This window comes from Grampus griseus (genome assembly GCF_964374135.1).
Source record: "Grampus griseus genome assembly, chromosome: 12".
Classification (NCBI taxonomy): domain Eukaryota; kingdom Metazoa; phylum Chordata; class Mammalia; order Artiodactyla; family Delphinidae; genus Grampus; species Grampus griseus.
The window spans coordinates 68,498,920-68,512,980 of record NC_139006.1 but is presented as its reverse complement, the minus strand read 5'-3'; the positions used below and the strand labels follow the sequence as shown (position 1 = coordinate 68,512,980).

The window sequence follows — 14,061 nt, the reverse complement described above, 5'->3', positions numbered from 1 at the left end:
AGTACATAAGTTTTGAATTCATAACATTTAAGGAAATTGTTGAAGTTTTCATGGGCTGTTGTAAGTACATGATGAACTTGAAAGTGTGGATAACTGTGCTCCCATCTCAAGTCAGCTACACCTACTCCTGATTTTCTCCATTTACCAAATGAGAATATAGTATTTGCCTTCATGTAATTTTTTTCTATGTGAAGAGTATTCACTGAAGCATTTAAAAGTGACAGTTCTGGCATCAGGTAAGTAAAGTTGAAAGTGCAGGTTCTGACTCCAAATTGTATTTGAGAAATTTCCTGAAATTTATTTTAAAAAGCCTGTCATTGGTTGTAAATTTGAAAACTGAGTTGGAGAATAGAAACAAGAGTACATCACTCAAAACTCTAAAATCTAGCCTTAGTAAAACCATACAACTTCATTTGGATATGTGAGTTTGGCATGTTTTGAGGCTATTAAATCCATTGTTGAAGTCTCACCTTATAGATTTCCATTTAACCACATAGATTGGGACACATTTATAGGTTTCTCACTATCGTTCTGTATCTATATGTTCATTCCTCTGTGTCCAATTCCCTGTCATTCTCCATCCTTTCATCTTACATTTTTTCCACTTTATTTTTATCTCTTACCCACCACCCTGGGCAATAATAAAGTATCAGTATTATATTCTGTCATAGGTTGTAAGACCTTTTGGGATTATTAATTTACCTGGGCATTCCTACATTGAAATATCATTTGTGTAAATACTTAAAAAACGTAGCATCATATACATCTTTCATTTTGACGCTACTTATACAAATAGGTAGCTGTAATTCCAGAAGCAAAGTGTCAGAAAGTAGTCACCTCCACCTCTCTTCTCTCTTCTGTCCTTTTCCATACTTCCTCCCACTCATCGGTGATTCCCTTCCGCGGATCAGGTAGGTGGATAAGTACTGGGAAGACTGAGATACATGATGTGGCCCCTCTCAGCAAGGAGCTCAGCCCAGTGAGGGCTTCTCATCTTTAAAGAACTGATTCTGATAATCATATATATAGGTCGATATATAAAAAAGGAGGACCTGTTTTCTCCTTTTTTTGTGGTCAAAAATTATAGGTTATGGATTCAGGGAGGCCTGACCTCAAATCATAGTGCTATCATTTACTAGCTTTGCAACCCTGAGCGACTTGAATAATCCAAGTATGTCTTAATTTTCTTAACTGAAAACAAGTTGCTGTGAGATAATGCATTTTAAAAACTTAATATATGAGTGTATTTCTATTACATTACCTTTTACGTAGTAACTACCTAGTAAATGCTAAGGCTTTTATTTATTTATATTAATAAAGCTTAAGAAATATCTTGTTTAGAAGCTAGAACTACAGTTTCAAGTCAAACAATATATTTAATATCAATTTAATGATTATTCTGCTCAACAAGTGTTTATTAATTATCTATTAAGTGTCAAAGATATTGTTACTGGGGAGAAAGCATTGAACAAAATCTGAACCCTGCTCTCCTGCTGCTTTCAGCCTTGTACTATAAGCATTTAGATTTTCTCTTATGATAATATGGAAAGGGGATGGACAGGAAGAAGTCAAGATGACTAAGTTTCCAACTTTTGCTGCTGGGTGAACTGTGGAGGCTTCTAAAAAGATGAGAGTAAGAATGTTTAGACACATGACTCCAGTGTGAGTGCCCAGCTGGGTTCACAATCCCAATGGGCTAACAACCTATTCCAGAATATAATAGTGCATTGTTTGGCCATTTGTGGTAGGTGATAGAGCAAAGAATGGAAGAATGGGAGAGAGGGGGATTGGGGAATAGAACGAGGTGACACTAAGACAGACAAGTGGAAATGTATAATATGAGGGATGTGTGTATTTAGAATTCCTTGGAGGGAGACATAGATTCCAGAGACATGAGATCATGTTCACTGAAGTCCTGGCTATAGTGCAGATACTTTTTCAGAGAAAGTAATGAAGGGAATGAAAAGATCTGCATTCTGGGAAGTAACACTTATGGAACAGGTGGAAGAAAAGTATGCTTAGGAGACTGAGAAGTTATAGCCTGGAAGTGGGAAGAAAAGTGGTTAGATGATTTTACAAAAGTCAAGAGAGAGGAGAATTTCAAGGGAGAGGAATTGGACTAGAGTATCGAATGACACGGAAAAAGAGGGTACAACCTTAGTCATTAGATGGTATTGATAAGGAAACAATCTTTGAGGCTCTAACTCTTTTATCTGCACAGGTCCTTGATCTCAAATAATGTTAGATGTTGCATTTATTTAGATCAGTGTTTCACAAATCTAACTGTACGTTAAAATCACTTGGGGAGCTTTTACGAAGTACCACTCTCAATCCCTCCTCAGATAAATTAAATCATAAATCAGTTGAGCATCATTGATTTGGACCAGTAGAATACTGATAAGAAGAGAAAAACGCAGTGCAATAGTTAAGACTAGGAGCCTGAGTTTTACATCCCAGCTCTGCTACTTCTTCGTTATTTGACTTTGGGAAAGTTATTTACACTGGAAGGCCCTCAACTCTTTATTTCAAAATGAAATAATAGGAATATATGATCGCTTATAAGACAAAAATGCTTAGCAGAATGCCAAGCATGTAGTAAATGCTTAATTCATTTTGAACCATTTTCTTCTGAAAATGTCAGTCTAAATTCCTAAGATGCCAGTTTATAATCAAGGAATTTAGGCACTGGAATTACCTGGATCTCCTCTTTCATCCTCTTTTTTGTTTAATCTTCTGGAAATATATATATATATACACACACATATATATTTATATATATACATTTATAAATATATATATTTATAAATTGATGATCTGGTTCTGTTCAGAGTACAATAGTGAACCCTTGTCCTAGAATGAATTTCAACTGGGAATAATAATCTAAATTATTTCAGGGCTCACCGGGTATCAGGGACTTTTCTCAGTCCTTTATTATAACAATTCTACAAAAGAAGTTCTAAAGTAAGACTCAGGGAGGTTAAATAACTTGCTCAGATATCTCCGTCAGAAGCTTGGGTTCGTAACCACCCTGTTCTCCTGCTGTGCACATACAGGGATTTAGGAAAACAAAGAAATACAAAAGTAAGATGGGAGTATATCCCTCCACACAGGCACACGTGTGCTCTGACACACTGGAAAACAACTCACATCTTCCGTTGTCCTTTCACAAGAAACTGAGTGGGGAAAATCTGGGCTCTCAGCCTATCGGTCTGATATTTTGAATATTTTATCATCCTACTTTTTGAAGTGATTTGAATGAAAGAATCAAAATATGCATAGAACAGAAGTTGTTTTAAGTGTTGTTTAAAGTTGTTTCAACGGTTTTTAGTGTTTGCTCCCTGTTGAATTGAGTCAAAATATCTCAACTTGATAATCACAACTTGGTTTTAATAAATGAAGCAGTCTTTAAAGGTGAAAAGTATTTCATCCCATACTTTTACTACGCCATTGTACAAGAATGGATTTTTAGTATTGAGAACTATGGAATGTACACCTCTAAATAAAATATGTGGACACAATTTCTTATACATGCACTGTGACATTGGCAGACAGAATTTTATTGCTCAGATTAATTGGCATTTCCTAATATGGGACAGACTTCCACTTTTTCCAACTGAAAAGGAAAATTAAGCTTTTTTTTCAGAGTTGAAAACACACTCTGGGGCCCTGAACCAAGATGGCGGAGCAGAAGGATGTGCTCTCACTCCCTCTTGCGAGAACACCAGAATCACAACTAGCTGCTGGACAATCATCGACAGGAAGACACTTGAACTCACAACAAAGATACCCTACATCCAAAGACAAAGGAGAAGCCACAATGAGATGGTAGAGGGGCGCAATCACAGTAAAATCAAATCCCATAACTGCTGGGTGGGTGACTCACAGCCTGGAGAACACTTATACCACAGAAGTCCACCCTCTGGAGTGAAGGTTCTGAGCCCAACGTCACGCTTCCCAACCTGGGGATCCGGTAACAGCAGGAGGAATTCCTAGAGCATCAGACTTTGAAGCCTAGTGGGATTTGATTGCAGGACTTCGACAGGACTGGGGGAAACAGAGACTCCACTCTTGGAGGGCACACACAAAGTAGTGTGCGCATCGGGACCCAGGGGAAGGAGCAGTGACCCAAGGGGAAACTGAGGCAGACCTGGTTCAGTGTTGCAGGGTCTCCTACAGAGCAGGGGGCTGGCTACGGCTCACCGTGGGGACAAGGACACTGGCAGCAGAAGTTCTGGGAAGTACACCTTAGTGTGAACCCTCCCAGAGTCTGTCATTAGCCCCACTGAAGAGCCCAGGTAGGCTCCAGTGTTGGATTGCCTCAGGCCAAACAACCAACAGGGAGGGAACCCAGCCCCACCCATCAACAGTGAAGCAGATTAAAGTTTTACTGAGCTCATCCCACCAGAGCAAGAGTCAGCTCTACCCACCACCAGTCCCTCTCATCAGGAAACTTGCACAAGCCACTTAGATAGCCCCATCCACCAGAGGGCAGACAGCAGAAGCAAGAAGAAGTACAATCCTGCATCCTGTGGAACAAAAACCACATTAACTGAAAGACAGACAAGATGAAAAGGCAGAGGGCTATGTACAAAACGAAGGAACAAGATAAAACCCCAGAAAACAACTAAATGAAGTGGAGATAGGTAACCTTCCAGAAAAAGAATTCAGAATAATGATAGTGAAGATGATCCAGGACCTTGGAAAAAGAATGGAGGCAAAGATCGAGAAGATGCAAGAAATGCTTAACAAAGGCCTAGAAGAATTAAATAACAAACAAACAAAGATGAACAATACAATAACTGAAATGAAAACTACACTAGAAGGAATCAATAGCAGAATAACTGAGGCAGAAGAACGGATAAGTGACCTGGAAGACAGAATGGTGGAATTCACTGCTGCGGAACAGAATAAAGAAAAAAGAATGAAAAGAAATGAAGACAGCCTAAGAGACATCTGGGACAACATTAAACACAACAATATTCATATTATAGGGGTCCCGGAAGGAGAAGAGAGAGAGAAAGGACCAGAGAAAACATATGAAGACATTATAGTCAAAAACTTCCCTAACATGGGAAAGGAAATAGCCATCCAAGTCCAGGAAGTGCAGCGAGTCCCATACAGGATAAACCCAAGGAGAAACACGCCGAGACACATAGTAATCAAACTGGCAAAAATTAAAGACAAAGAAAAATTACTGAAAGCAGCAAGGGAAAAATGACAAATAATATACAAGGGAACTCCCATAAGGTTAACAGTTGATTTCTCAACAGAAACTCTACAAGCCAGAAGGGAGTGGCATGATATACTTAAAGTGATGAAAGGGAAGAACCTACAACCAAGATTACTCTACCCAGCAAGGATCTCATTCAGATTCAATGGAGAAATCAAAAGATTTACAGACAAGCAAAAGCTAAGAGAATTCAGCATCACCAAACCAGCTCTACAACAAATGCTAAAGGAACTTCTCTAAGTGGGAAACACAAGAGAAGAAAAGAATCTACAAAAACAAACCCAAAACAATTAAGAAAATGGTCATAGGAACATACATATCGATAATTACCTTAAACGTGAATGGATTAAATGTTCCGACCAGAAGAAACAGGCTTGCTGAATGGATACAAAAACAAGACCCATATATATACTGTCTACAAGAGACCCACTTCAGACCTAGGGACACATAAAGACCGAAAGTGAGTGGATGGAAAAAGATATTCCATGCAAATGGAAATCAAAAGAAAATTGGAGTAGCAATACTCATATCAGATAAAATAGACTTTTAAATAAAGAATGTTACAAGAGACAAGGAAGGACACTACATGATGATCAAGGGATCAATCCAAGAAGAAGATATAACACTTATAAATATATATGCACCCAACATAGGAGTACCTCAATACATAAGGCAACTGCTAACAGCTATAAAAGACAAAATCGACAATAACACAATAATAGTGGGGGATGTTAACACCTCACTTACGCCAATGTACAGATCATCCAGACAGAAAATTAATAAGGAAACACAAGCTTTAAATGACACAATAGACCAGATAGACTTAATTGATATTTACAGGACATTGCATCCAAAAACAGCAGATTACACTTTCTTCTCAAGTGTGCACGGAACATTCTCCAGGATAGATCACATCTTGGGTCACAAATCAAGCCTCAGTAAATTTAAGAAAATTGAAATCATATCAAGCATCTTTTCTGACCACAACGCTATGAGATTAGAAATGAATTACAGGGGAAAAAACGTAAAAAACACAAACACATGGAGGCTAAACAATACGTTCCTAAATAACCAAGAGATCACTGAAGAAATCAGAGAGGAAATCAAAAAATACCAAGAGACAAATGACTATGAAAACACGATGGTCCAAAACCTATGGGAGGCAGCAAAAGCAGTTCTAAGAGGGAAGTTTATAGCTATATAAACCTACCTCAAGAAACAAGAAAAATCTCAAATAAACAATCTAACCTTACACCTAAAGGAACTAGAGAAAGAAGAACGAACAAAACCCAAAGTTAGCAGAAGAAAAGAAATCATAAAGATCAGAGCAGAAATAAATGAATAGAAACAAAGAAAACAATAGCAAAGGTCAATAAAACTAAAAGTTGGCTCTTCGAGAGGACAAACAAAATTGATAAAACATTAGGCGGACTCATCAAGAAAAAGAGGGAGAGGACTCAAATGAATAAAATTAGAAATGAAAAAGGAGAAGTTACAACAGACACCGCAGAAATACAAAGCATCCTAAGAGACTACTAAAAGCAACTCTATGCCAATAAAATGGACAACCCGGAAGAAATGGACAAATTCTTAGAAAGGTACAACCTTCTAAGACTGAACCAGGAAGAAATGGAAAATATGAACAGACCAATCACAAGGAATGAAATTGAAACTGGGATTAAAAATCTTCCAACAAACAAAAGTCCAGGACCGAATGGCTTCACAGGTGAATTCTATCAAACATTTAGAGAAGAGCTAACACCATTCTTCTCAAACTCTTGCAAAAAATTGCATAGGAAGGAACACTCCCCAACTCAATATATGAGGCCACCATCACCCTGATACCAAAACCAGACAAAGATACTACAAAAAAGGAAAATTACAGACCAACATCACTGATGGATATAGAAGCAAAAATCCTCAACAAAATACTGGCAAACAGAATCTAACAACTCATTAAGAGGATCATACAACATGATCAAGTGGGATTTACCCAGGGATGCACAGATTCTTCAATATATGCAAATCAAACAATCTGATACACCGTATTAACAAATTGAAGGAGAAAAACCATATAGTCATCTCAATAGATGCAGAGAAAGCTTTTGACAAAATTCAACACCAATTTATGATAAAAACTCTCCAGGTAGTGGGCATAGAGGGAACCTACCTCAACATAATAAAGGCCAAATATGACAAACCCACAGCAAACATCATTGTCAATGGTGAAAAACTGAAAGCATTTCCTCTAAGATCAGGAACAAGACAAGGATGTCCACCCTCACCACTCTTATTCAACATAGTTTTGGAAGTCCTAGCGATGGCAGTCACAGAAGAAAAAGAAATAAAAGGAATACAAATTGGAAAAGAAGAAGTAAAACTGTCACTGTTTGCAGATGACATGATACAATATATAGAGAATCCTAAAGATGCCAACAGAAAACTACTAGAGCTAATTAATGAATTTGGTGAAGCTGCAGGATACAAAATTAATGCACAGAAATCTCTTGCATTTCTATAAACTAATGATGAAAACTCTGAAAGAGAAATTAAGGAAACTCTCCCATTTACCATTGCAACAAAAAGAATAAAATACCTAGGAATAAACCTACCTAGGGAGACAAAAGACCTGTATGAAGAAAACTATAAGACACTGATGAAAGAAATTAAAGATGGTATCAACAGATGGAGAGATTTACCATGTTCTTGGATTGGAAGAATCAATATTGTGAAAATGACTATACTACCCAAAGCAATCTATAGATTCAATGCAATCCCTATCAAATTACCAATGGCATTTTTTATGGAACTAGAAGAAAAACTCTTAAAATTTGTATGGAGACACAAAAGACTCCGAATAGCCAAAGCAGTCTTGAGGGGAAAAAAACGGAGCTGGAGTAATCAGACTCCCTGACTTTAGACTATACTACAAAGCTACAGTAATCAAGACAGTATGGTACTGACAGAAAAACAGAAACACAGATCAATGGAACAAGATAGAAAGCCCAGAGATAAAGCCATGCACCTATGGTCAACTAATCTATGATAAAGGAGGCAAGGATATACAATGGAGAAAAGACAGTCTCTTCAATAAGTGGTGCTGGCAAAACTGGACAGCTACAAGTAAAAGAATGAAAATAGAACACTATCTAATACCGTACACAAAAATAAACTAAAAATGGATTAGAGACCTAAATGTAAGGCTGGACACTATAAAACTCTTAGAGGAAAATATAGGAACAACACTCTTTGACATAAATCACAGCAAGATCTTTTTTGATCTACCTCCTAGAGTAATGGAAATAAAAACAAAAATAAACAAGTGGGACCTAATGAAACTTCAAAGCTTTTGCACAGCAAAAGAAACCATAAACAAGACAAAAAGACAACCCTCAGAATGGGAGAAAATATTTGCAAATGAAGCAACTGAAAAAGGATTAATCTCCAAAATTTACAAGCAGCTACGTAGCTCAATATCAAAAAAACACACAACCTAATCCAAAAATGGGCAGAAGACCTAAACAGACATTTCTCCAAAGAAGACATACAGATAGATGGCCAAGAAGCACATGAAAAGCTGCTCAACATCACTAATTATTAGAGAAATGCAAATCAAAACTACAATGAGGTATCACCTCATACCAGTTAGAAAGGGCATCATCAGAAAACCTACAAACAACAAATGCTGGAGAGGGTGTGGAGAAAAGGGAACCCTCTTGCACTGTTGGTGGGAATGTAAATTGATACACCCACTATGGAGAACAGTATGGAGGTTCCTTAAAAATCTAGAAATAGAATTACCATATGATGCAGCAATCCCACTACTGGGCATATACCCAGAGAAAACCATAATTCAAAAAGACACATGCACCCCAATATTCATTGTAGCACTATTTACAATAGCCAGGTCATGGAAGCAACCTAAATTCCCATCGACAGATGAATGGATAAATAAGTGTGGTACATATATACAATGGAATATTACTCAGCCATATAAAGGAATGAAATTGGGTCATTTGTTGAGACGTGGATGCATCTAGAGACTGTCATACAGAGTGAAGTAAGTCAGAAAGAGAAAAACAAATATTGTATACTAACGCATATATGTGGAAACTGGAAAATAGTACCAATGATCTGGTTTGCAGGGCCGAAATTGAGACACAGATGTAGAGAACAAATGTATGGACACCAAGGGGGGGAAATCGTGGGGGGTGGGGTGCGGGTGTGATGAATTGGGCTATTGGGATTGACATGTATACACTGCTGTGTATAAAACTGATGACTTATAAGGACATGCTGTATAAAAAAATAAAGTAAAAACTTAAAAAAAACCAAAAACATTGTATTGTTCACATAGACTGTGATATGACATTTATTTAAATAAATTGGAAAATTGGGTAGTATATGACTTTTTTTTTTTTTTAATATGACTTATTTATCCTTTACCCCAATATATATTTTTTTCTATCAGAACTTGTTTTTATTTAGACAATTTCTATTTTGTTTTTTTTCTTCTTAAACTTATTACCTATTGATTTACCATATGCTTATAAATATCTGTTTATAACATAATAAAAGTCATCATGTAAACAAATCAAAATCTACAAAAGTACTGAAACAGAACCAATGAAAATAGATCATAACAGTAAGGGGAAGAAAAAATTAGAATGAGCCACCCTCAGTTTCAAAAAGCGTGGCAGAGTGACAACTGAGTATAAGATTTGGGGGAGATTTTATGTCTCTATTCTTTTTCCATATATGCCAGCTCAAATGGAAATTCTGTTTGTTATTGCAGTAAGAGCAATTTATTAGAGAAAACTAGTCTTCAACTTAAATTTAAACCACATTTGGAATTTTCACATTATGTTTTCATTTTGTAAAATTCAAAAAGTAACTCACATAAAGTAAGTGTGCCATCTGAACTGTTATTTCCAAGCTTATCTCTGTATCACAGAATGACTGAATTGCTTTGTTAATTTATAATAATGCTATCCACTGCTGGTATGCGAGAAAAAGAAGAAACAGGAGTGACTCTTACATGCGCCTAACCCAATGGTTCAAGTTAATTGGACTACAATGTGCACATTTTTAGTTATACAATATTCTTCATAATAATTATATGCTATGGAGACATGTATTAAAAGCCTAAAGTGACCATTTAAATGCAAAATCTCTGATAGAACTCCATTATATTTTTCATACTAAATTAACGTTACAGGCTTCTAATGGATGCTTTAATTAGGCATCGATGTTATCAGAAATATTTGGCAAAATAACATCTTTCACTGTGAAATACTCATTAAGTTCAATTTCCGTCAGTCAATATCAAGTGTTTTCCGAGCCTTATGATTTAAGTAAGAAGCTAAAAGCTAAGTGAGAAACTAAAAATCCTCAGACAAACCTCCTTCCTATGTTGCCTATAAAAATACACAGTCATTAAGTGTCTTTTGTATTTTATAACTGCCAAACAACCGGCTTCTTTTTAGTCATTTAGGCTCAGAGGCATTCCACTACAAGGTTATCCTAATGCTGCACAGAATCTAAAGCAAAAGGTCTATGCTAATGGAATGCACATCTTTCAGGAAGCAACACAAATGAAATGTGTTTGTGTGTGCATTTGTAGGCTCCATTAAAAGAATTCCAAGGTCAGAGGGGGCAAGGAGAGACAATCAGAAAGGGTCAGGGGTCAACTGAGATACTGGGACAGAAAACTAATACACAAAAGTCATGAGCAGTGCACAGGAGGTAAGCAATCACAGGACAAGCAGAGCAGCACAGGAAATAAAGCTGAGGTGCCTACCGGTAATTTTTCCATTGGCTTCCAAGGGAGGCTGCCAGCTCACAATGACAGTGCGAGGCTTCCCTTCTCGAGTAATGACTGTCAAATCCTTGGGAGCAGAGGTCGGGGCTGTGAGATGAAACAGAAACATGGCCTTGTCATTGGATGTGAAAGAAAACAGACATTTATGGGACTTCTAATCATGATGTTGACACTCAGAATCTATCACACAGTATATCATGCTTATTTCACCACGCACAGTTTATTTTAGGTATTTGAATTAAACAAGCAAACAAAGATACAGAAATTAATGTTTTTCCATGGAAGTTAACTGACTTTCAAAGGTGTGAATATAGAGAGGAGAACAGAATATGTGTGAATGTAGAGAAAAGCATAACTGGTATTTTCAAGTGAGCGATACACTAAAAATGTAAGAACCATTATAAGAACAAAAAAAAATGGACACATACTTAGTGAGATTGATGGCTACATGTCTCCAAGAGACAAAATTCTGTTACAACTGTAGGATTTATATATAAATGAAAATTTACCTAATTTTATTTTTCCTTAAAAGACAAAAAAATAAAAAATAAAGAATTTACATGCAGGTCACAATATCTTGCTTAGGTAACATACTAGGTATCTCCCAACAAGAAGGCAAAGAAGTATTTGAAAACAGAGGAAACAGAATCTATGAGGGTCTTAGTATCAACCTGCTAGGAAGTAAAGATGGCAAGAAATGCTGTCTTGCTTAGAGCTACTTTTCCCACATGTTGTTTGATGGAAACAGAATCTGTCACCCCCAAATATGCCTCTCTGGCATAAGAATTAAGCTGATTATTTTTAAGAAACAACACAGAGAGGAAAAGTTCTGAAAACCGAGTAGAAGTTACTCTTTCGTAAAAGGAAAATTTATACGTTTATAAGGGTATCTCCCTCTTTGTGCCAGGAAGAGGAGGATGGTAAGGAGGCAGAGACTTAAATGTACGTAACAACCATGCCCCTGTTTACTGTGATTTGCCAGAAAACTTCCCATTACTGGCTTCCCACCCTCCAACACCTTTTGTCTTTAGCTGGAGATGGTATTGAAAGTGGTGGCCATTTTAGGGAATTACTGTTTTCCTGGGTATCTCTCATATATACAAGAGGTATACTTATTGTCAATCTTCTGTCTGTTTTTCTCCTGTTAACCTGTTTCTTATTACAGGGCGCCTCAACCGAGAACCTGGAAGGATAAAAGGATTTTTCTTCCCCTAAATTGTGCTCAACAAAAATTTAAATATACTTCACAGGCGACAGCAAACTGGCCAAGCTTGTCCAGTATCTTTCAGGCTTCCTTTGACCTGCTTTCTCACTCTTTGAAATGAAATATGCTTTGAAATGCAGTCAGTTTTCCTTCTAGGCAGCTCACAATGCCCAAGTCTACTATCCATAGTCTTTTTCAATTACCCCCAATTTGACATAGGCAACGTCAGAATGTCTTTAAGTTCCAAGCTTGGGTTCTGGAGGGATTTCCTGATCTCTGCACAGGAGTATTTGTATATTACAAATAGGTAAAACTTGGTCCTAATTCTGAATTCCTCTTCACTCTTATAATTTGCTTCGGCTCTTCTGTTGACTGTAACAGTGCAGAATCTGAGTATTATCAACACTCTATTTCCAGCTTCTCTTCCTAAGAGAATTCCAAATAGAGGGACATCAAACATTCCCATCTATCATACCATTTGATTTCCAATGCCCGGATTCTCCAAGCCACTAGGATACCAGGTTAACCAAAGTTGCACCAAATTGTAATATCCTGACAAAGTACTTAATATACTTTTTTTTTTAAGAGGTAGGAGGAGAAGGAAGAAGGAAAAGCAGAAGGAAGAGAAGGATGAGGAGAAGAAGAGGTCTAGTGTAGTAGATCCTTGAGTAAAGAGACTGTATATTAAACATACTTTAATATATATTTTAATGAAAAGAAAGAAAGGACATTATGCAAAAAAGATTTGTAATAGCAAAATACCAGAGAGGCTGCTACTTTAAAGAAGGGTTAGTTTTATAAAGAGCTCATTCAAGATATTTTCTAAGCCACAGATAGGAAGGTAATATATAGCCACAAATTAGAATATTATACCAAACATAATAAGAAATTTTCCAATTTTGGAAGTAATTAAAGATCTGTCTTTCTAACTAGTCAGAATAGTCGGTTTTTTCTTAACTGTGTTAAAATTAAAATTGATGCTTATTTTGCAAACAAATGATGATGATTAGATTGCTTCACTGACTCTATGTTGATATTCAAAAGATATATAATGACTCCAGCTTTAGCAAAATAAGACATTGAAGAGCTGGTTACTTTTCGAAAACAAAAAAACAAAACAAAACAAAAAAACCCGAAAACAACCTAATGACTAATCTATTTCAGGTGCTGAGCAAATTTTTCTTTTTCCTCAAGCCATGTGACTGTTGGTAAATAGAGATTCTGGTATTGGAATCAATGTCTTAGTTGTTTAGGATTATCATATGTAATGTATACTATTCCCTCATATTTATTTATTTTTTTATTTTTAAAAAAATGTTGGATATTTATAGTGGCCCTAACAGGTTCAGTGATCCCTAAGTCAAGCAGAAGGAGGTCTTCGGTCTGCTCTGCTTCAATCTCGTGGGTTCTCCTGTAATAATCTTTTATAACTTCTTACCTGTCTTCATTGAATTAAATGATATTACTAACAATAAATACCAGGCCCTGCAGGATGTATACTTTATTTTCTTATACACTCTCGTGTCCCCAAGCTGTCCATGAAAACTATGCTCCCGTCGCTCTGATCCGTTCGTAAGCGTCTCTTTAAGACATCTTTCTGATACTTGCTTGTGTATTTTTGAGCATGCTGCTTCCTTCCTTTGGAAGGCCCTGGAATGGATACCTGGCAATCCACCCAGGCCACAGCTCCATCATTATTTCATTTGTGAAATCTTCCCTGACTTCTCCAGACAGAATTTATACTTGGATCTGTGTGCTCTGACTCCAACTTGGCCAAAATTCTATGATTGTATTTTTCATGTTACT

At 36.7% G+C, this 14,061-nt stretch overlaps 1 protein-coding gene across 1 annotated transcript in view; it reads right to left on the bottom strand.

The window, feature by feature from the left end:
* The window catches only part of DCC (DCC netrin 1 receptor), a gene marked incomplete at both ends in the record, with an annotated part of 1,164,115 nt that overhangs the window by 122,913 nt on the left and 1,027,141 nt on the right, over positions 1–14,061 (bottom strand). The window contains one exon of the mRNA XM_082668331.1: positions 11,031–11,138. Coding sequence (XP_082524457.1) covers positions 11,031–11,138 — 108 coding nt within the window. The remainder of the gene's footprint in view (positions 1–11,030; positions 11,139–14,061) is intronic.